General features: G+C 40.5%; 2 protein-coding genes and 1 pseudogene across 2 annotated transcripts; all 3 read right to left on the bottom strand.

The window, feature by feature from the left end:
* Window positions 1-282: 282 nt before the first annotated feature.
* Window positions 283-2652, bottom strand: LOC110066484 (uncharacterized; annotated as a pseudogene).
* A 263-nt stretch (window positions 2653-2915) lies between these two features.
* LOC149118487 (uncharacterized) lies at window positions 2916-4235 on the bottom strand. Its single transcript, XM_089296759.1, has one exon. The coding sequence runs from the start codon at window positions 4103-4105 to the stop codon at window positions 3623-3625; it is 483 nt and encodes a 160-aa protein (XP_089152885.1). The 5' UTR covers window positions 4106-4235; the 3' UTR covers window positions 2916-3622.
* A 7124-nt stretch (window positions 4236-11359) lies between these two features.
* Window positions 11360-22123, bottom strand: LOC110066446 (copine-1-like). Its single transcript, XM_020773672.2, has 9 exons — window positions 21782-22123; window positions 20780-21071; window positions 18710-19116; window positions 17762-17908; window positions 17406-17634; window positions 16881-17051; window positions 13907-14167; window positions 13450-13575; window positions 11360-12114 (listed from the first exon to the last, which is right to left on the bottom strand). The coding sequence occupies exons 2-9, from the start codon at window positions 21068-21070 to the stop codon at window positions 11866-11868; spliced, it is 1881 nt and encodes a 626-aa protein (XP_020629331.2). The 5' UTR covers window position 21071; window positions 21782-22123; the 3' UTR covers window positions 11360-11865.

The following is a 22123-nucleotide window of genomic DNA, read 5'->3' as shown; positions in this document are numbered from 1 at the left end:
AAAACATGCGCACAATCTGAATAGATTTAAGTCGGATGTGATGGATACGATTGATCTTCGATGGGACGGATAATTTGTCCTCGTGCGTCTGAATTGCAATGCGTGTCAGAATAAAGTCCAGCAGAGGACGGTCAATTCGTTGAGACGAACTATCCGCCTTTGTACATTTTAACGACGAATTGAGAACTCACTTTTTCACAAGACGCATAAAACAGCAGACACCTAACCCGGTAAATACCTGGCGCAAAAAGAAAAGAAACAAAAAAGAAGAAAACATGTGAATACATGAGCAGACATTGTCTTTATTAACATTGGATTATTATCTGACAAAATTTTCAGTGGTTAACAATACACACATATATAGTGGCAGTTAGAAACTGGATGAAGTTTTATGAATTTTAGAAAGACAAAAATGGGGTTTACAAGTTACTACTCCAAATTTTCCTTCAACATCTTATTTTAAATATCAGCAAAAAGCCCATCATGGACATAGCTATCGTTTCACTGGTTACAAGGGTTTGATTGATTTACAATGAGGCTCGATTGTGGCCAGGTATGAGAAAGGTAGACAAAATAGGTCCGCGTGGTGTACGAATTGCACACACGAACTCCGTAACTACGATGACAGTTCGAGTGCACCAATGTGATAGATGGCTTTTCGATTACATAATGACACATTTCCCTTCATTCGCTTCCCTTGACCAGGCAGAAGGAGAAAATCTCCAGGGATTGTGGCTTTTCAATTGACTATTGCTGAGGAAGCCTTTGAATATTCTCGCCGGGTAAGCGTTCACAACTCCTCTGGTGTTTGAAAGCATTCGGATGGGTATTTCAGTTTCCCCGATCCATTCATTCTTGTCAGCATCATAACATTCTACTCTTTTATCAGATGCTGGGGCCTCAAAATTCGACATGCGGCAGCCAAGAGCATACAGTTTGTGATCAACTGACAAAAGTTTGGCACGTATCCCCTGTCTGATGTTCAAGCTTGCAATAAACTGCCACTCATCTGTTGTTTCACTGTATACCTCACATTGACACGTTTCGTGCAGACGTGCAACCCTTCCAGTGATGAAAATTCTCCCTTTACAGGCTGCTCCGCTCAGCTCCATTTTCGGTCGTAGAAAGTCAGCTACCTTATTCCAATGGTTTTTGCAAAGACTGTACCTGTAAACATCAGTGTAGCGGATGGTCGACTTTGTCGTCTGACCTCTCGTCTGACCGCCATGTCTTACTCGAAGTCTTTCTTTACCGCCAATAAAATAGACAAAATCATCTTTGGCTACAATGCAAATATCTTCTCTCGCGTCCAAGTGATCAAACGAAGTTACATCTTTCCACGAGTTTGATTCCACTTTGTATGTTGTGATGAAGGAAACACATTTGTTTCCTCTAACGTTCCTGGCATCTCGTCTTCTGGGTTTCACAGGTCGTCTTTCAGACACCCGAGCGTATATTTCATCGACATTCACAACAAATATTTCCCGTAATACCCAGTTAAAAGGTAACCGGCTTGGTTTCGGAATATGTTGGATAATGGAGTTTGAATATGGATTATAGCTTGCAAGTGTAGGCGCCTCCCAGTAAGAAAAAAGCCACTTCTTATATGAATGCAGTTCACCCCGACCAAAGATAAAATCTACCCTCTCAGAATATTCACGAGGTATTTCACCTAGCTTACACCACCTGCCCTCTCGAGGAAAATAACACAAAATAGGTTGAGCGCTACTGATAAGTTCCCAGTTACGGCTGATGTTCGGGGTTATTGCGCTCGAATAAGTGACAACTATAACATTGGTCTCGATCGACTTTCTAAGTGAAATGGACAAATTATCATAGTTTTGTGAATTAATTAAATGTATAGCGTCCACCACACGTTTCAAACAGGTTTCATTGTCTTTCACCAAATCATTCTTTAGAATATTACCGTATAGAAAGTCACGCGATGCAAAAAGCAAGTCGAACGTGACGAAATAACTCGGCGAAATATTGCTGTCGTTTGTTTCTGTCGCGGTTAATCCATGCTAGAATGATCTTAAACACGTCTTCTTCGGAGCTAACATTTATTGCATCACCTGAAAGCCACTTTTCCATTTCTTTATTCGACATATTAAGAACCTCTTCACGGTTCGTTTCGTACACGGAGGTGAAATTTGCAATGATGTATTTTTCGGTCTTGACCAAAAGTTCCTCGCATTGATATGTTTGGGAAAAATAGTAAGCCGAAATACAGTTTGAAGTATTCAACATCTCTCCTAAAGCTCCCTCAGCGAGCGGTTTTAAGTTCGGAAGAATAAAATAATCCGCTGAAACCACAAGATCTCGGGCATTGTCTTCAGCCAATATCTGAACAGTACCCGTGTAAATAAACTGCAGTGTATTTCTCAAAGCAGACTCGGAAAACATTTCCAAACGAACAATTCCTTCTCTGGACTCTTTCATGTCGCTGTTTAGTAGTTTTTCAAAGAAGGGACTTGCCTCTGAAAGAACTTGCTTATGAGCTTTGAGTTCTTTGCCATTTTCACCCACCAAAATAACATCCCATCGCTGATCGAGCGTCTCTTTTGGCGTAAACACTTCATTTAAATTTTCTTTCCTTAGAATTGAGGACACATGCTCAGAATTATCTTGACGCTGAGATGAGGCTGCCATCTTTTAACTTACCAAAATACAAGACGCTTGGTTTTAACGACGCTAGTCTGCGAGGGATTTCGTTCAACTGTCCGCTTGTCGTTTCAGTTCTCTCGGCTCTATTTTACTTTGGTACGTTGTTATGTTATGTAAATTTATTTCGCTCATCAGCATTTGCATATATATCGCCCGAAACAGATTTTCCTTCCGGCTATGTTTTCTTTGAAGGTGACAACTGTAGCACACAATTTTGTCTCCACTTCACAACAAATAACAACACAGCATCGCTGAACCAAATAAGTTTATTTTGGGAGGGCCTGGCGAGAACCACCCCTAGAGTGACAAAGAATTGGGCAAAGGCGTGATAAATAGACACTAATAGCTTGAGCAGGTCATTAACAGGTTCAGACACAAAAGCACTGTTGTTACGTGCGGAGGCATTGTTAGCTTTAGAGAAAGGTGTGGGAAGATGAAAAAACGGGATCTTGTAACCCTGGATAATGACATTCAGGATGAACTGAGAAACTTCTAACGAACGCCAAAAATCAATGCATTTTCGAAGTCTTCCACGAACTGAGGGCTGAGCGGGAGTATCAATATCAGCAAAACATTGTTGATCTTTAAACGAGCTTAAAACTAGCGGGAAAACATTGCAAGAAGTCGGATCGGAACTGGAATCAGGCTGACTATCGCTCAAAGCTTCCAAAGTGAAATCATTACGATCAAAACAAGACAGGACTACACCTGATAAATCCTGCTCATCTAGTCACTTTGAAGTTGGAGAGCTGGACTGCTTTGTCATCGCAGGGCAGCAGGCACGTCAATGCCCGGTCTTTCCACAAGCGAAGCATGTACCAATGTTAGAACGACGAGGCAGGAAACCAGAATAGGCAGTGGCTGGCTGGAAGGACCGAGTTTGGGATTGGGAACTTGAAGACAAAACCAACCAGCGGAGCGGAGAAGATCTTTTGGTCGCAGCCATTGCTGAAGACTACTTCTTCTTTCGAGAAGACACAACTGCACGGGCACGCCTCTCAGCACTGTAGATGCGTTTTTCGTCCTCCGAATCATCTGCTAGATCGTGATGTTTGTATTCTTCGACCGTACTCCAACCGTATTCGGACTTGTCAGCAAGAAGAATGTGTTTTTGCCGTTCCACGAGCAATTTCTCACCTTCTTCGAGGTCGGACTTCACTTTCTCAAGGTTGGACTTCTCGGCGACGGACTTGGCGCTGTCGAAGGTCTCCGCAAGTTTAAGATTGAACTTGTACTGGTCTTCATTGGCCTTTCTTTTAAACTTGTGCGGTTCTTGAAATTTCAATTTCTTGATCTCTTTCATTTTCTGTTTTGTCGAAGTTTCGTTAGCACGGTTAATCTGACCTGCAGTGTCCTTGAACAGCTCCATAAAGGAGGCCATTAACTGATCGTTGTTGGCTTTAATTAGGTCGGACACTTCGTCCTTGGTAACCGACATTACGCACGGCAAAGGGAAAAATTAAACGAAACGAAAGATCGCGGTTGGTTCTGAAGCCTAGATGACAACCACGTGTTATACCCGGTCTTATATACCCCTACATCCCTACCCATGATGCCCCGGCCTGGAACCCAGGTCCTTGTTGTATCTCGTGCCGACAAAATAGTTATTTCAGTCTTATTCGCTAGCTCACTCGTCCGAAATAACATTTATTCGTTCAATATCGGCAGTTTTAATTTTTGTGGAAGACCCACAGCTGAACCTGACAAAAAAACAGTTTGAAACGTGAAGCTTGAGTAAACAATCGATTACAGTTGCGTGAGGGTTGGGATTTTCGGTTTTGCGGATTTAGCTAATTTTTGGTTCGGTTTTCGCACTAAAAATCTACGGTTTTTCGGTTTTGGCGTCTTGTGCGGTTCGCTGGTTTTCTCCAATTCAGTCTTTGGTTTTCGGTTTTTGTCAACCATGATGGGGGTTTTTCGGATTTTTCTGTCCAGTTTACGGTTTTTCTGGTTTTGTCAAGGAAGTTACACCCTGCAGTCCCGCTAAAACTCTAATTCCAAAGGACCGTTTATATAGCCTTCTACCCTGACTTTCTTTAAGACGATATATGACAAGCCTAGTCTCTTTAATTTAGCAGCCGTTATTTGGGTCGTAACGGCTGCCAAGCAGACTATGAAAAGCTAAAGGTAACATCAAAGGAAAAGACTATTTCTCTAATATCACGCGGCTGGGATAATATCGTGTGGACTTTTGACCTTAGACTGTGGACCATCAAGTTTCTATTAATAGCTCGATTGCAAGTTGTCCCCCCTTTTTGTCGTCGGAATAACATTGCCCTCACTCACTCCGTTCACGTGGGATAAAAGCAACCGAGAGACTGTTTGTTTGGTTGTAAAATAAAATTCTGACAATGGCAATTAAAAAGCAGCTTCAGAATGTGGTGTTTCTTTTAAACAAAAATCACGTAAATCATGTTATCGTGCTTTTTTTATAGTTTCACACTGCTATAAGTCTGGAGCCAATTTATAAAAAAATAAAGCAAATTTTTAGATTATGATGAGTTCTGCACTAACGAGGGGATATGCTGAAAGAACTTTGCAAGTGAAACAAGTTTAGACTTATAAAATTACATAACAGAAAGAAATTTGGTTTTCGGTTTGGACGAAATTTATTTATTTAGCTGGGACCACCAAACAAAGTCAAGTACTTACTCAACTAAAGCCACTTTGACAGTTATTAGGACTGGCCAACAGAACGGCGAAGTCTTGGAACTTTAAAAGAGAGCGAAGTTTGGAAACGAAAAAAAGTCGGAAACGGAAAAAAGTCGGGGTACTTTTTCCGGGCCCCGGAAGACTTTTTCACACAACGTAATATAGAGTATGGGCTTTCAGAAAATTTTAGTTTCGACTTCAAATTCTATATACCAGTGGGCTTTTGATGGTATTGAAATTAGCTAAAATTAGGCCATTCGCTCACGAGCTTCGATGAAGGTACTTGTATCGGCCTAAAATATTGTAACACTTGAAGCTTTTGCTAATCAAATTAATGCTTTAGAAACAGCAAGACATGCACTATGAGCTACCCAAAGTATGTTGAGGGATATCATTGCCTTGATCTGCACGAGCGAAAAGGAAATGCACAATTTTCGGCCATTTTCGGGGCGGCTGCCAGCTAAAATGGCGATTTTCGAACTTTCCTCGATTTCAAAAAAAAAACTAAAGCGGTTCAGGACCTTTGAATCGTATTTTCGAAAACAACTCACTATAGAGGTTATTAGGGCAAAATATGAAGAAATCCGAAATTTTTGCGACTATCATCTCATTCTCGGTATTTAGAGAAATTGGCTCTTAATGACTTGTCCCGAGGGAAACAGTGAAGTTTGTTTCCCGAGAATCTCAATGCTTTCCGAGACGAAGTCGAGGGAAACAAAATTTACTGTTCCCCAAGGGACCAGTCATTACGTGATTTATTATATAGCAAAACAAATGGGTCAAACTGGTGGAAAACAAATAATCACTTTATGACAAGTGATGTGCAGCAGCGGTCAACATATCGCGGGTAACAGTGAACTGTTTCCCGTTTGACGTCATAGTTTTCGCAATGTTGCCAGCTCATTGCATTTGGCGGGAAACAGTTTCATTGTTAGATGTCATGTGACCATGAACGTAACAATGATGGGCGCGCTGTAGCGGGAAAAACGCTAGCTATATAACAAATATTACCACTGCATAGCGTATATAGAATGGTTATTTCTATACTTGTCCTGCGAAATATGGTTCTTGTTATAACCTACTCGCGAATCTAATGGACCTCATTGCAATAGACCTCATTCGTATTCTCGGTAGAGGCTAATGAGGGGAGTGTTTTCAAATGCAAATGACATTTATCCCTTTTTTGTGATATTCCCCCGCACAGGCCTCCATTGTAAGCTAGTTCCTGTCCAATAACAAGAATACGAATATGGCCTATTTCTGTAAGATTTACTTGACTTCGTGATATACTGGCATAAGAGGGGATTATGTACCTCGAGAAGTAAGTCTCTGAATGCTTACTATGTATGTAGAGTGCTACATGACTGCACGATTGGATTAAAAAAAACTCGCGCCATTTTTTTCATCCAATAAGAAGTAAAACAAAAACCAATCGTGACTCACTTGCACACGTTTTGCACGCGTTTTCCCGCGCTTCGCGTCAGCTGCATATAGTTGATTGGGTTATTGGATTATTTGTGTCTTTTGTGATCGGCGAGAGTGATTACTTTGGCTTTGATTTTACAACATTCAATAAGCCACTTTCGACATATTAAAATTCAGCTTGATAGTGAGGCCTAGAGGACACAAACAAAAGAAATGAATAAACATGGTCATTCAATTTCCTTTGTTTGTGTCCTCTAAGCCTCACTGCCAAGCTAATTTTTTTATATCGAAAACGGTCTAATGAAAACCGTTCTAGCAAACTCGCGCCACCTTGTGATCAAATCAAAAGTAAATCCAAAACCAATGGTGACTCGCTCGCACATGTTTTCCCTCGCTTTGCGCTAGCTACATGTATATGCTTCGGGTCATGATGGGTTCACTGGATCATTGTCTGGGTCCTTTGTTATTGGCCAGTGTGATTACTTTGGTTGTGGATGTACAACACTCAACTGAAAAACCACTCAAAGAGTGCCTTTATAATGTTGTCAGCGAAAGGGTCTCGCCAAACTCACTATCTAAACTGTTCACCCTTAACACCAGTAACATATTTTTAACTGAAAACAGTCATGTGACCGCCAAATTGAACAGGGAGTTAGCTGCATCTCGCTCGCTCCTGTTACCAACCCTATCCAAATTAGCCTACAAAAATAATAATCCCACCTGTTTAAGGTGTGAAAAGCAGGAAACGAAATTGTCTTTGTCTGTGAACGTAGAATTGCAAATACGAGACATTATAGCGGAGCTCTGGCAGCCCACGGGCCGCCAAGCGGAGCACCATACCCATATAGGAAAGAAAAGGTAACCCATGAATTGATTTTCTTATGGTTATTATGGCTAGCGGTATTAATCATGGGCGCGTGCGCACGACGACGACGGTGACGGAGTCGCGTAAGATGGCGGCCATACTCCAGCTAACCGGTTGACAGAGACATGAAGCCTTGATTTGTAGCCTCCTTTGATATTGGACATCAATGGTATGGTTAATTGACACCTGTCACAACAAGGATCCGCTGACCAGTATCATGTGACCATATCGCGGGCTCAAGTTTAGAGCTCATCGAGGTCACGTGTTTTGTGAAGTTGACCTCTGAACAAGCGCTGGTTTTCCACTGGATCGCGGGCTCATGTCAGGTTAACTTGTAAACAGGGCTGCGTTTTTCGGAAGCCGGTTAACGCTAACCCAGGATTTTAAATTCATAATATATTCTTCTTGTATACAAATGCTTTTCTCTGTGTTTGTTTTGTGTATTTTGAGATTATTCAAACTCAAAACAGAAGGCCAAACAATACACAGAAAACCTCACCGCAAAGTTACAAAACTCAGATCTTGCTGTTTACCTTAAGGTGGCCGAACACAGTTTTCACACGCGCTCTTGCTGATGTAATTCAGCGCGCGCACAAGGATTGCAAAAAAATAAAAATAAACATGGCGTCAATACAGCGATCATTTTATTTGCTCAATGCCCGCGCTATGTGTATTATTTTTCTTCATAATTGAACAGTGTATTGATGGTATTAGTCTTTTATTACAAAGGTATGTAAGAAAAGGTAACGATGCAAAGAACCCAGCAATTCTCAACTTTTTCTGTTACCAAAAGAACCCAGTTAAATGCAGCGCATGCGTAGTAAGTCAAAAAGGTGCGATTGAATGCGGAATGGCTTTCTCGGAAATACGCCTCTTTCTCGAGAACCACCCATTAGAATTTCACGAAATTTGGCACGAAAATACTTTAGGAAATAAGTGAGTGGAGTACTGAAAAAATTTGTACTTTAACAAAGGAAATTCTAGATATTCCAGTGAACCTTTAACAAGGGATAATTAAAGATCTCTCTGTTAAATTATTATTAAAATAGTGTTTTATAAAAGGCTAAAAGTTACTAAAATTTTTAAAAAACCAAAACGTTTTCTACCGTACGGTCATCATCAGTGGCATATGATGGAAATTTACATACAACTTGGTTTTGTTCGATTGAGTTATTCCCGAGGGCAACAGTTTCGCAATGAAAGAATGTACTTGTTTGTTTAGGGTTGGTTTCTCGCAAGCAATGAGCATCGTCACAAGCTTGTTGCATGTAAATTATAACGAAAATCTAATGACTAGATTTTCTGCAAATAAACAAAACTGTTTATATTTATTCATGTTGCCATGGCAACGGCACGTACGTCAGCTTAACTATCAAAAAACCGAGGTTTGTGTTGTTAATTTGCTTGCTGCCATTTTTGACGACCAAAGGATCAAGGGTTTTAGAGAAAAAGGTGAATGAAATTCAGGTATCAAAAAAGTGTTCAGCCACCTTAATCGGGCTTTGAACTACCCGGCCTAGGTGCTCCGCTTTTAGGCTTGGCTAAATCTATATATTATTCCTGATATTCAATGTCCGTATTGAATGGCCATTTTTTAAAGTACACCCCAAACCGTTTCTTGGTTTCACCAAGAACAAGATAGTGAGCCACTAAACCGATGAAAAATAAAATCTACGTACCTTACGAAGAAGGAAACCATCCGCATAATGAACTAAACTGCTTGCTATATTCTTGCAACAGTTCAGATTCACAGCATCTATCGACGGTAAAGTCCCACAACTTAGCGTCTTGCATTGCTAATTGCGGAATTTCTCAAGAAAATGTTACGGCGGCATGTCTTTTTTGCCTTAGTTCATAACTCGATTGAAATTTCCAATTCTGTATATAGCAAATGGAAGCACTTTCACATCGGCGACTCTCGCAGCAAAACGTGGCTTGGCGAAGGAAACGTTTCACACGTGCAGGAGTCGTGAATATATTATTTTTGCATTTTTGAAACGTGCTTCGATTGGTCAAAGGCGAATTTGTCTGTTCTTCCAGTCCTACCCATCCAACCTGATCTAACTTGCTCGCATAATTCTACAAAGAAGTTCTACATTTTAAAGTTTTCGATATGGAAATATATATTTTGTTTACCAGCCGTTCGGAAATAGATCGCAATTTGTTTTCTCGTGTTGTACGGGAATACCGCCGCGGTCATTTACAAGGGACCCGGGTATAAATAGGGTTGTTATTAACACCTGTCAAGCATTTTCCTATTCGGCTCTAAACATATACGATACATACGGATCATTTTAGATTTCCCTAGAGAGGTTAACAACTGAAGTCAAAAACATGTCTATTCGAAACAAAATGCTATAGCCCAAAGCCTCTTCCGCTGTGTTTTGTTGCTGTGCACAACTGGAAAACGAGGAACGAAGGGGTATTTTTGGAACAATTTTATCAAGTAATTTACATTTGAAGTCGTCAACTAATTAAGAACCACAACGAAAACATTTACGACCCCATACAAATTAACTGAGTACTGATGTCTGTAATTTGCCGTTTGTAATTAATCTGTTTACGGAAAGAATCAAGGAAAAGCGTAATAGCCTGGCTAGGGAGTATGCAAAGAGAAAAATTCACCACAGGGAGTGCAGAAGTTGTCTTGGTTACAACTATGTTGCCGGTATCCAAGAATGTCACTTTATTAATGAGGCTCGCGTGTTTTTAACTGGAATGAAAACGTCAATCGATTGGAAAAGGCAAAGTTCTGGAAACTTGCAGCCATGTTTTTACACCTGTCGCACTGTAAAGGGAACAGAATCTCGAAAATCTACAGTGCTGCAATCGAAGCCACACAAAAATGTTACTTCACAGATGTGGACTCCGAAGAAAAATGTGGTGGTTAAACATCCAGACCGAGAAATCAAGGGAAAATGTCTTGGAAACAAACTTGACAAGGATAATGAGGCGGTTGGCATGACTCCTACGTCAGTGGTGGACATTACAACAGAACAGAGCTTTAGTGTAGAAGATAAAGACATTCCCAGCCAGCGCGAAGATTTCAAAGAGGCTAACAAAGACGTTGAAAATGGCAACGGCGGAAAGATATTCTTAGCACTCCTGGAAGCATCGTTGGAGAAAAAAACTGAATCCAGAGTACATTGACATTATTCCAAGCCGACTGAATCGTTCTATCGCTGTGCCTTGCCTTGCCCAATTCAGCGGCTCGAACCCTTGAGGGGTTGGAACTTCTTGCTGGCAGCTCCTAAGGTCCTGGTCATATTCACTCCGCAAGTAGTGAAGGGATTCGTGGGAGAAACAATTAAAGAAGGCTACAGCTAAGCAGCGTGGACAAGACAACAACGAGAATGGTGGCTTGAAAAAAACTTTGGATTAGAGTCATTAGAAGGTTTTTCTGATCAAAACGTTTCATTCTGTTCATGTGAAAATGACGTGTCGAAATCAATGAGAGAAGAAAAGAAAAACTGTTATAAAGCTTAATCTCTTCATTTAGATCAAACTGAATTGCCCACATCATCCGGTCGATTAAGACATTTTCATGGTCACTGCCCTTTGACTTGGGGAATTTCAAATGCTTTTCTAATTTGTTAATTCAAATATCCTGTAAGTCACTTTTTACAGTCTCTTTCCCACAATTTAAACGAGTGCTCATCAAATGAGTTGCACCCATTTTTCAAATGGAATACTGAAGTAGACGTAGCTGCCTAATAATTAGCTCACTGGATTCACGATGGAAGACTTAGAGCCATGAAATAAATACTTTATTGCACTATGTTCTTTTGCTGGAAAAATTAAATGGGTGATCAGTGCCTCTGTATGTGAAAATAAACTGAGTAGAACGAATGACAGAATGGGAAAAATGGGAAAGAGGATAAAACTGGGAAGAAGGAACAAGGAATCAATGAGATTAAAAGAAAGAAGGAAGGAAGGAGAAAGAAATAAAGAGAGATTGAGAGAGAAAGAGAGAAAGAGAGGCAGCCTTTAGTGGAGCAATCTTTGCTGAGCGACACGCATTCCCTCTTCTTACGAGGCTTTTTCGTCTCTCTCTTGGCCTCTTAATACTGTTGTTAGAATCCAGAAAGGTCCTCGCCCAATCTTGGACTTTGTGCTGTCTGGTGAATGTGTTTCGTTTGTTTACAAAGGTTAACGCGTCCACTCCCTGAAGGAGGCCTGTAGTGTATGCTAGCACGTAAGTTAAGTTGCTCGTAGCTCAGTAAGCCTTATGATAAAAATCTCTAGACTAAAACAAGTTACAGCGAAAGCTTGTTGAACGAATCGCCCTCAATTACAGAACCACACGTTGGACATCTCGCCGCGATCTGCTGGGATACCTTACGCATACGCGGAGAAGACGGTCTTGTCAGTTGTACATCAGATGCATTACTGCACTCGTCCCAGGGTTGCTTAACGTTCATTTTCGTCGGAAGGTTGGGAACAATTCCACGAGATTTAAAAAATGTAACAATTTGTTGTGAAATATTCGCAAAGACCTCACGAGCCTAGAGAAAAGAAATTCAAACATAAGAAAAAAAACAAGACAAGGCAAAACAAATAAAGTAATACTGATAAATAGCATTAACTCTGATGCAAATTGTACCCTACATACTGACTTAATATGCAATTTCTCATCAGCACATTACTTGAATCGAATACATCTTCTTCTTTCCGTCACCCCTCCTACCTGAGGCAGCATATGTCATACTAATGCAGTGAAACCCCGCCTTACGACCACCCCGTTTAATACGGCCACCTCGTCATTATGGCCACTTTATTCTGGCCCGAAGAAAAGCTCAGCCTGTCATTTTCTTATTTAAAAACCCCTTTAATACGGCCACCCGTTAACACGGTCAGATATTTTTGGCCCGTTGGTGACCGGATTAACGGGGTTCTACTGTACCGACGTATTCTCTACCCACATTGTGATAGACCTGGCGGACGTTTTCGCGCCTAAACCGTGGATTTGGATATCACTGGAGCGAGCATGTAAGTGCCGTTTTGGGTAAATCTTTGTTGAAGCACTCGCAAAGCCTATCCATAGTGCAAGCACCCGAGAGAACGTGGAACGATGTCACTCCATCTTGACGAAAGAAGCTTGAGATAACAAATTTGAGACAAAACCTGTCTTGGAGACCTTTTGAAACGATAATCTCATTCCTCCTTTTCTGTCCCCCACAAACCGAATTAGGGAGCTTTAGCAATGATGACGGCCACACCGAGGACGACGCCTTGTAGAAAATGGACTTATATTTCACCTTTGAATGTCGCAACTGTGTAGATCTGTTCAGTGCGCCTATTGGTATAAAAACTTGTTCAGGCTAAATATGCAATGACAAAGTTCAATTCCAAAAGACAACTCGAAAAGTTAGCCGTCGCGGTTCACGTTCTCCAAAGGAAACGCAGAATTTGGTCATTTCTTGTTCATTTAACCTTTTGTTTAGTGACTTCCTCTTTGGTTCCACCGTACGCGTCGTGCTTTGCTAAAGCTCCTTAATCAGCTGACAGCAGACGACGGAATTCTGGTACCCAGGGATCCTTTTGGTCTGACCCAAGAATAACCCTCACTGGTTAGATCGAAAAAATGTGCGCGATTCACGGAGGCTCAGCACAGTCTCTTTACGCAGAGATTGTTCCGCTCAAATGGGACTGACTCAGTACATTGGAAAATGGGCACTCTGCTCACGCTCAAGAAATCGGGGACCGGCCAGAGAGGGCGTTATTCTTGCTGCCGACCAACAGAGGATCGCGCCCCTGGTGACTAGGAACTGCTTAGGCCACTTATTTGTCATAAAATATCCGTTTGGCTTGGTTTTACATTTCAGAGTGATTATACTCACCATTGAATCGTTCACTCCCGGGTTTGTGACGTGTCTTCTTAGTGATAAAAAATCTGTGTTACTGCGTTCCAACGTCTTTCCTTCTTTTGATTTCAGTTGCCGTTTACTTTTTGAAAATAGTTCATCCTGAGCAACAAACCAAAAAATCAAGGTTAAACTGTGTTGAAGTTCCAGATTTTTACAACAAATAACTCAATAAAAACCGGAAAGCTTGGGGAGAAATTTCATGCAATACATGACAAAGAAAAAAAGTCGAAATCACTAAGTGAAACATGTATTACCATCTAAAACAACAACAATACAAGAACGTAAAATCTCGATTGCTTGTTTCTTGTCTGGACTCTTAATTGGCGTCTATTCAGGTTTTCCCATTATTTTTACAATCACTTCAGATTTACAAGAATTTCTTAGAGAAGTAACCTGTAACAAGCTTTGACACAATGAACACAACTCTTACCATTAATTTAAAATCAGCAGGTCCAACGCCCACAACAACTACCGAAAGGGGCAAGTTTCCAACGTCAACTAACTTGTCAATCAAATTATCTACGTCATTCACGATGCCATCCGCAATAACAAGTCCTATTGTGTAGTGCTGAGAACACTGGGATACTTCTTTTTCAGCATATGCCGCTATCTGTTGGATGACGGGCGCGAGGTAAGTGGGTCCACCTAATTTGACGTCTTCCAGTCGCTTCCAATAAGCGTCGACCACAGCCTGCCATGAAAAAACAGTGTGTTCATTGTTTTAATACGTGCATACATAAAGAATAGATCACCTTTTAAATCCGTTTCCACAAGGATGTTTAGGCCTCATCCATTGAAGCTGCCAGAATGACTTAGAAACGACCGGCCCACCAAAAGAATGAATGGCTAAAGCATGGACGAATGGACGAACGGACGAAACAAATAACATTTTTTACCTCAGAACTGATTAAGCACAAGTGCTACTGAGGCCCAGCATTCAAAAATTTGAAAACAAATATGATAAATTTAACCAGGAGCCATAATCGGGGACGGAGACCGTAAGTCTTGGGATTCGCGCGCACCTATGATATGGGACAATAGAGTCCTAAAGTGATGTCGTCACAGAAATAAATTTTTTGAAATTATGGGATATGATGTTATATTCTTATAAAGGATCCTAAAAGATGCCCTCATCCCAAAAATTAGCTCTGAATTGCAATTCCCGATAGAGATATAAGGGATCAAAGTTTGATAACATCCCATACAAACCCTTCAAAATTTGTTTCAGTTCCTTCACTTTAGAACTGACTCAAAATTAGAGAGATTTATATGGGGCTGTACCAGGGTAATGGGCTCCTGGCTGTACCAAATTTTCATCCTTTATATTTCGACTGGGAATTACAATTAAGAGGTAATTTTTGGCAAGGACCCTTTCTTAAGGACGCTGTATTTGAAAATGGCGCCAAACCCCATAATTTCTCTAATTTATTTTTTTGTGACGTCACACTTTAGGACTCTATTTTTATATTTTTAGAACAAATTGCGCCATCCTGACGTCATATATCCGCGCAGATCCACGCACATGTCGGGGGCTCTCGTGTGGATGTTGTCACGTTGCGTGATCAAATGGTGAGATATGAGCGATTATCTTGCGTATTTTTCACAGCGATGGCAGGGAATAAGACAGGGAATACCAACCAAGGCGCTTATATGTAGTTTTATGCTCTGAGCTAACGGAAAAGGTGGGTTTTCCAGGGTCGAAAACAACACTTCAATCTCGCGTTAGAAATGAATAATAAGATCTGCTCGCGCTAGTTGTAAGCTTACACGTATGTTTTTGCGTTTGTTCTGACTTAAGAATATAGCAAGAAAACTCTCTACTCTGGTATCGAGTTAATTTGTGAGTTTCTCAGACAATGGTTAATCATAACCAAAACCTGTTTTGATGGTTTCTTATTGTTTCTGCTTGTTTGGTGAGTTTGCAAAAGTTTTTGAAACGAAAGTCTGACGCGTACAATTAGCTCATTTGCATAATGCAGCTCGTGCACTTTCAAGTCCGACTCTTCTTGACAAAGATTTCTTTCGTTATCTTTTGTGCTGAGGTGCTGCAACAAAGTTCACGAACGCAAAAACGGCTACTAACATCGTGTGTTTCTTCAACATAAGCATAGTGAAGTTTTACACTGCGAAAATGAAAATAGACAAGGAGTTTTGATAACTCGATCAACAAAATCGAAATCGTTATTCGAAGTTGATTAAAGAAAGCGTCATCGTAACTTTGCTGATTATTTCTGCTTTATTCACATATTTTCAGCTAAGCTTTTATCAGGCTTAAACGTATTTAAAATCTATAGAGTTATTGTTTTAGTTCGATGTACGCTTTCACACGAAAGTGCGGCGGAAGTACAATTTGTCATGTTTACTGACTGTACAAAACACGCATCGGCGGGCGCTCTCATTCATCGACAACAGAGACTTTACTGGATTTTTACACAAATAAAACTGAGCAGTATCTACGGACGTAAAGTTGTTGGGCCTTGATGAAACATCCAGCGTTGCTTACAATTCAGACGAAACTCAAACTAGCAATTATTTTGTTTTACTTTTCGGTCGCGATAGACTGGCAAATTCCTCGCAAGCGTGTGGTAAGAGGAGCTAAGAAACTGTGAAGTCCTGAAGCTCTGCTATATCTGAATATATCCAGCTAGTTTTTTGCTGTGTAATGGGAAAGCTGTTAATCTTCAACATATGTGAAATTTAAAGTGGAGTAATGTACAGCTCATGTAAAAGAAGCATCCGTCGGAACACAACTTGGTCAGCGATATATATAAGCTTGAAGCGGAACATAACTAAATTCGACACTGTCTTACTTCACTCACACTGGAGCAGCTTACGACGAAAATACTTAAGCAAAATTCCAACAGACGTAAACGCGTTGAGTTGTGGGCAAAAAACATGAAAAATGTCGGGAATTTCGGACGCCATTTACTCCGCGCGACATCCGCAAAAATCCTCGCAGCATGTACGCGCGTGTGCAGCAGGCGATGGCGCAATCTGTTCTAAAAATAGAATTATTGTCCCATATCATGGGAACAACCCCAATACTTGAAGTGGCGCGCGCTTACGGTCTCCGTCCCCGATTATGGCTCCTGATTTAACATAACAAAGTCGAAAATTACAATTGGCAGGAGGCAAACTCATTAGCTATTTATATAGAAGCGTTGCCGATGAGTAGGACTTGGACTACAGAAAACAACACCAGCTAGTGGTCAGAAGGGGACCTGAACCTGCAATCACCTGATCGCAAGGCCAGCGCTCTACCTCTCCATGCTGCCCCTTTACGAGAGACCACTTCCAGTCAAACTATGATCTTAGATTCCACAAATATGCGATAAATTACAAATATATCAGTGAAGATATAAACAAAATGGTCAGACACTTCTCAGACTGTACGGAGAACTTACATCCATATCCTCAAGCTCAACTTGTCCAGTTTCACTTTCAAGGGCAAACATATAAGGTAAAGGGCCAGTCGAGGAGGCCTGGGCTCCAAAACCGTAGGCTGGAATTTTCTTATCTTGTTCAAAGCTTGACAAAACCTTTCCCACAGTTTCAAGGGCCTGGGAATACTCATTCTGAAAACGGCAAAAGAAGGTTACCGTCAACCACGTCATTAACTCCACTCACGAACTCGAAACTATTGATAGAACGTGGAAATAACAAAAAATCCATATCTAATAGGCAGAGTTATCATCAGAATTCTTGAGCTTGCTGAGGTTATCGTACTATAAACTAAATGCAGAATGACAAAGGAAGAGAGAGTACTCCATTGAGTGAGAAACAACAATATTTCGCGTGTTCATGGTATACAATCAGCTATATATTTACTACAGAAGTTGGTTATTCGTTATGGCAGACCACCACGAAAATCAGAGAGCTTCGTTACAGTAGTTTCCTTTGGTGGTGTAGTTTACGACCCTGATACTTACCTTTTCCTCGTCCATTGTGTGCAGGGAGTCCTGGGTCAAGGGCTGTCCGTTGGATATCGTAAAATCAACGGCGCATACCATTCTGATGATGCAATTACCTCTGACGTAATCAACAAGACTGAATTGTCTATCGGCGTGACAATGTAAAATGCGCAGCGTTCCCGAGTTTGAATACCGTTTATTTTTTATCTGCTTTCTGGGATTCACTATATCCAGTTCTCTAACTGTTCTGTGGAGAGATTTATATTACAGAAATGTCAATTGTCAATTCCAGCTGACTGATTTACTCGTCGGCATGGAGAGCACATTTTCATTTCAAATTAGATCAGTTCAGACAAACATTAGATTGATCTTACCTCTTGAGAAGTAGATTCAAAGGTAACCTGGCCTCGCCTACCATGGTGTGATTACCACTGCTAGAGAAATGCCAGCAAGATATCGTGAGCTGTCCATCAACATTGTCGTTACACAACTTCTGTAGACTGATATCAAACGGTGCCCACCTGATGCAACAAGTGAAAATCCGCGCTCAGATACGTAAATAATTAACCATCACACCCCATCCCGTCAGAGAGACACAAAAACGAGACAGATTGAGATAAGAATAATTGCAATCAGTCTAGAAAGTGCAAAGCTATCTGAACACAAAATACATTTCATGATGAACTTTTAAGTCGATATCATTGACATTGCAAAAACTAAAAAGAAGAAACTTTGCCGCGCACTTAACGGTTGTCTGCAAAGCCTTCGCTGGAAAATTTTGCATCGCACAAGAGGAGCTTAAACATTTCCCAGTGTAACGTACTTTCTATGAACTTTGTCTTACAAAGTTTCTGTTCGTGCAATTTTTGAACAAAGTGGAACAAACTCTGTTTGTTGCAACCTTGCGACAATGTTTCGCACCTTGCACATCTTGTTTTTAATATAACGATTTGACAAAGCCGATCCGCAAACTTTCCTTTCGGCTGCAAACGCTTTCTTACGTCACCATGTCAGACCAGTCTCATCGATAACATTTATTGGGATCGTGTGTGATTTGTTCATATAAATAGAAGGCAATGAATCAAATACTTTTACCGACCCGTCAACAGTTTATTGAGGAACTAAGTACAACGGCTTCTGACGAGAGATTAAATTATAATAACTCAGCCTAGTCGCCAGGCGTTCTCTCTTGCCTCCCTGTACGCGCAAAGTCTGGGAAGCAATGAGCAAGAGAAGTGCTCTTCGGTGTTGGCACCGCTCAGGATAAACCCGAGACCCATTTGAGCCGAGAACGCCTAGAGACGAGGCTGCAATTAACTCACTTGGGTGACGCTGTCCTGGTAACTACTTCAGATCTATACACCGGGTGAAAATGACCACTCTTCGTTACGAGGCGATTAACCTCATAAAACGCATCGCATTTCCCTAGGATCCCTTTCTTCGCCAGATTCGCGGCACCAAAATGAAGTCTTATGTTTGTTCTACTCTCCCTTACATCGTCGACGTAAATATGAATGTAACCACGTGACTTGACATCCCCAGGGAGTCTGAGTGTTCTTATTAAGGAGCCGCACTCCGATTCTAAAAGAGTTCCCAGTTCTATTTCCAGCGATCCAATAAAATCGTGTTTACGGAGGTCTTTGGATGTAAAGTTCGCCAGATCAAACACTGAAAATCTCAGCCTTGGATGGACTGTAGCGTTAGCTTCAATGATGAACGTTTCTACAAACTGAACAGAATAAAAGAAGAGAAATAAAAATTTTTCACTAAGAGAGGGTTTCAGGATAAATGGCGATCGATTTCCGAAACAACGAGCGCCGAGAGTACAAGCTTCTAGAGGGGTACGGGACCATGCTCCCCTAGGAAATACAGTTTGGATTTTAACTCCCTAAACTCCCCTTTCCTGGGTTTCTGAGTAATTCTGAAAAGTCTGACTGATTTTCATAAAATGTTGGAGACTGGTAAGGATCCGCGCTTGTGATTGGCATATTCCAAAATGACATGTTCACGTCAGTGAACTGCGTCGTACACTTATTGAAAACGTGAGGCCTGGGCACAAGGCGGCAGGAAAACCGCAATCGTTTCTAATCAGCTTTCGTAATTTAAATATATATGTATGCCTCGAAGCACTGAAGAAAAATAATTCCATTACCGTTGAAATTTCACATATAGAGACAAGCTAAGCTTGAAACCAAATCAGCTGAGTGTCAGAATCGAATAAATTTAAATGTTGATAATCTTTGCCTGTTTAAACAGAACTTGGAGAAAAGACACTGAATTCCAACCAGAAGCATATCACCTAGAAAATGTGATAAGCTTCTGCTTCCAACATATAAGTCATGTAAATAATTAATGCACAGTCAATGCACGGGGTTCTTTTTTTTTCTTTTCAGTGTTAATTACGATCGCTTTACTTTGACTGACTTATCAGTTCTGAGCACAAACTTGTTCAGGTACTAACTAGTATCTTGAAATATAACAGGGAAAACTGTACAACTGAAAAAAACTATCACCTCTCGCTCTCAATCATAATCAATAGCGGTGAAATTTTTAATCAAAAAGGTCTACTGGAGGGATTAGATTCATATTTACATTTTAAAATTGCACAAAATATTCTCCGGGCATTTAAGAAAGTTCCATTTGTATTCAAATCGGAGATCTTAAATTTCATACGCGAACTAAGACAAACCAAAATAATTGGACTAAATTAACGCACGTACTCGATTTAGTTGCTCTCTTATCGATATCATGTTTTGCGGAAAATGAGCACAAACTGACAGCCATTTTAGGGTCATTTCATAAAGTTTACTTATTTTATCTCAAATCATTTGTTGTTTCTTAATGTAATGTTTGGCACTGTCGTGCAATGAGAGGGTTTTAGGGTTTTCTGTTTTAGACATTCTTTTCACGACCTTTTTTATTCTCCACCGAACACCTGACTTGGCGTCAGCATCTTTTTTAAACGCCCCTTTTATCAAAAAAAAAATTGCTCTAAAAAAAATAAAAAATTATATTCCCAAACATGACAGGTATTCAAATAGCGACAGCAGGCATATGGCAACTGCATACGGACAAACTGTTTTATCCTTTGAGAAAAGAATCGTTCAAGCGCGTTGTACACCGTTATAGTAGAGTGTCCGTCCGTATAATGTAAAATAGAATAATATGGAAATATTTACTTACTACAACTCGTAATTTTAGTTTTAACGTGGGAATTCCTCCAGAATGATGGCGCTTTTAGATATTTCCATTTAGATACTATTCAGAGCAAAAGTTAATAAACTACTTTAATACACGTCGTGGTACCGTTTTAGAGGTTTAGCCGAGTGGTCTAGTAAGAGCGGACACGTTAAAAAGAACTAATCTACCTACAAAATTTCCCACAAAAATACCTTTGGATGCAAACTGTTTGGAATGGACTCCGTTCTTCCATGTTCCATCCATTGTCCGAGTTTCTTCACATACAGTACACACATGGGGTCGGTTCTTGAAAACGTGTCTAGTTGTACAAGATCCGTGCACTCAATAAATAACTCCAGTTTACGTTTGTTTTGAAAAGCATTCGTCTGTAACGTGACGTGGTGACCATTTTGCACCTGAAGCTTGGAGTGCACGCTGGAGTTGAAATTTTCTTCAGAACCCACTTTGTTTCTCAGGGACGGCATCGATCGACTCTTGGCCATTCTAAAATGAATGGGAAATTTATAACAGCGTGAGTTATTTAGTTGCGGGTAAAATCAATGGTTGAATGCTTTTCGGTGCGATTTCGACTCGATATGGTTTCCAAGTTGAAATTCTTCATTAAAACCCAAATGGCCAATGTTCATTATGGAAATTTGTTTCACCGGGCTGTCATAAAACACTGTCGGCGAAAACAATTATTTGGTACAGAAAAAACAATTAATGAACTTTAGCCTCAGAACAATTGACATTATTGGTAGCCTTATGATGATATGAATATAGAACAAACCATGCAAAGTAATTAAAGTTACAAATCAAAGCTTCTACGAAATAGTTTCTTGGATACGTAAGTGCCTTAGAATAAAATGTTCGCTTCTGTGTCAATAAATCACGAATATTGCAATTTCTGTCGCGTTGAAACCATAGTTGTCAGTTCAAAAGAACAATAGATCTGCTGCAATTCAAGTTGCTAGTCGTGTCTCAGTTCATAATGAAGTCAGGAGCACAGAATGTTACGGTAATTTTGTATTTGGTATTAACGTGGGAGCCTTCGGCACTGAGCAGTCGCGTAGTTTTGTCTCAACATTGAAAAATAATTAGTTTTAAAACTCTCAGCTACTAGCTCGCTATTCGAACTTCACAATTTCATTCGTGTGCAAAGCGAACCAAATCGGTGTCGTGCAATTCAATCACTTGTTAGAAAGTCTACATACCTGTGCCTCTGTCAGTGGCATTCACGGTGAAGCAGTCATTTGTTCTTCGACTCTACTGTAAAGCACTACTCTATACTGAGAAATAGCTAATAACAAGTGCAAATCACGGCAACGAGATCTGCCGCAGTTCTTACGTGCGTGACAAACATAAACATGTTGTTGTCAAGAGAAATAATTACGATGCAAATTCAATTACGTGACTTATTTCTGCATATGGTTTGGAAAGAGTGGGCTACTCCTGAGAGAGAGCCAACGCATTATTAAACAAAGACCCGTGTGCATTGAGGGTACTGGTGGACGTTTTATGCTCACCCACAGATGGTAAAGGACATATGATGAAAT

Source organism: Orbicella faveolata, unplaced genomic scaffold, assembly GCF_042242905.1.
Source record: "Orbicella faveolata isolate gen_17 unplaced genomic scaffold, um_ofav_v1 contig_1, whole genome shotgun sequence".
In the NCBI taxonomy this organism is placed as follows: domain Eukaryota; kingdom Metazoa; phylum Cnidaria; class Anthozoa; order Scleractinia; family Merulinidae; genus Orbicella; species Orbicella faveolata.
Note: the sequence above shows the minus strand (reverse complement) of the source record. Positions and strands in the feature narration are given on the sequence as shown.

Coding starts and splice junctions, on each gene's coding strand:
- LOC149118487 (XM_089296759.1), bottom strand. CDS start 4,105: ATGTCGGTTACCAAGGACGAAGTGTCCGACCTAATTAAAGCCAACAAC.
- LOC110066446 (XM_020773672.2), bottom strand. CDS start 21,070: ATGGCCAAGAGTCGATCGATGCCGTCCCTGAGAAACAAAGTGGGTTCT. Junction 17,909..18,709: donor ACCAGGACAGCGTCACCCAA/GTGAGTTAATTG, acceptor TTGTTGCATCAG/GTGGGCACCGTTTGATATCA. Junction 14,168..16,880: donor TTGAGCTTGAGGATATGGAT/GTAAGTTCTCCG, acceptor TTTTCATGGCAG/GCTGTGGTCGACGCTTATTG.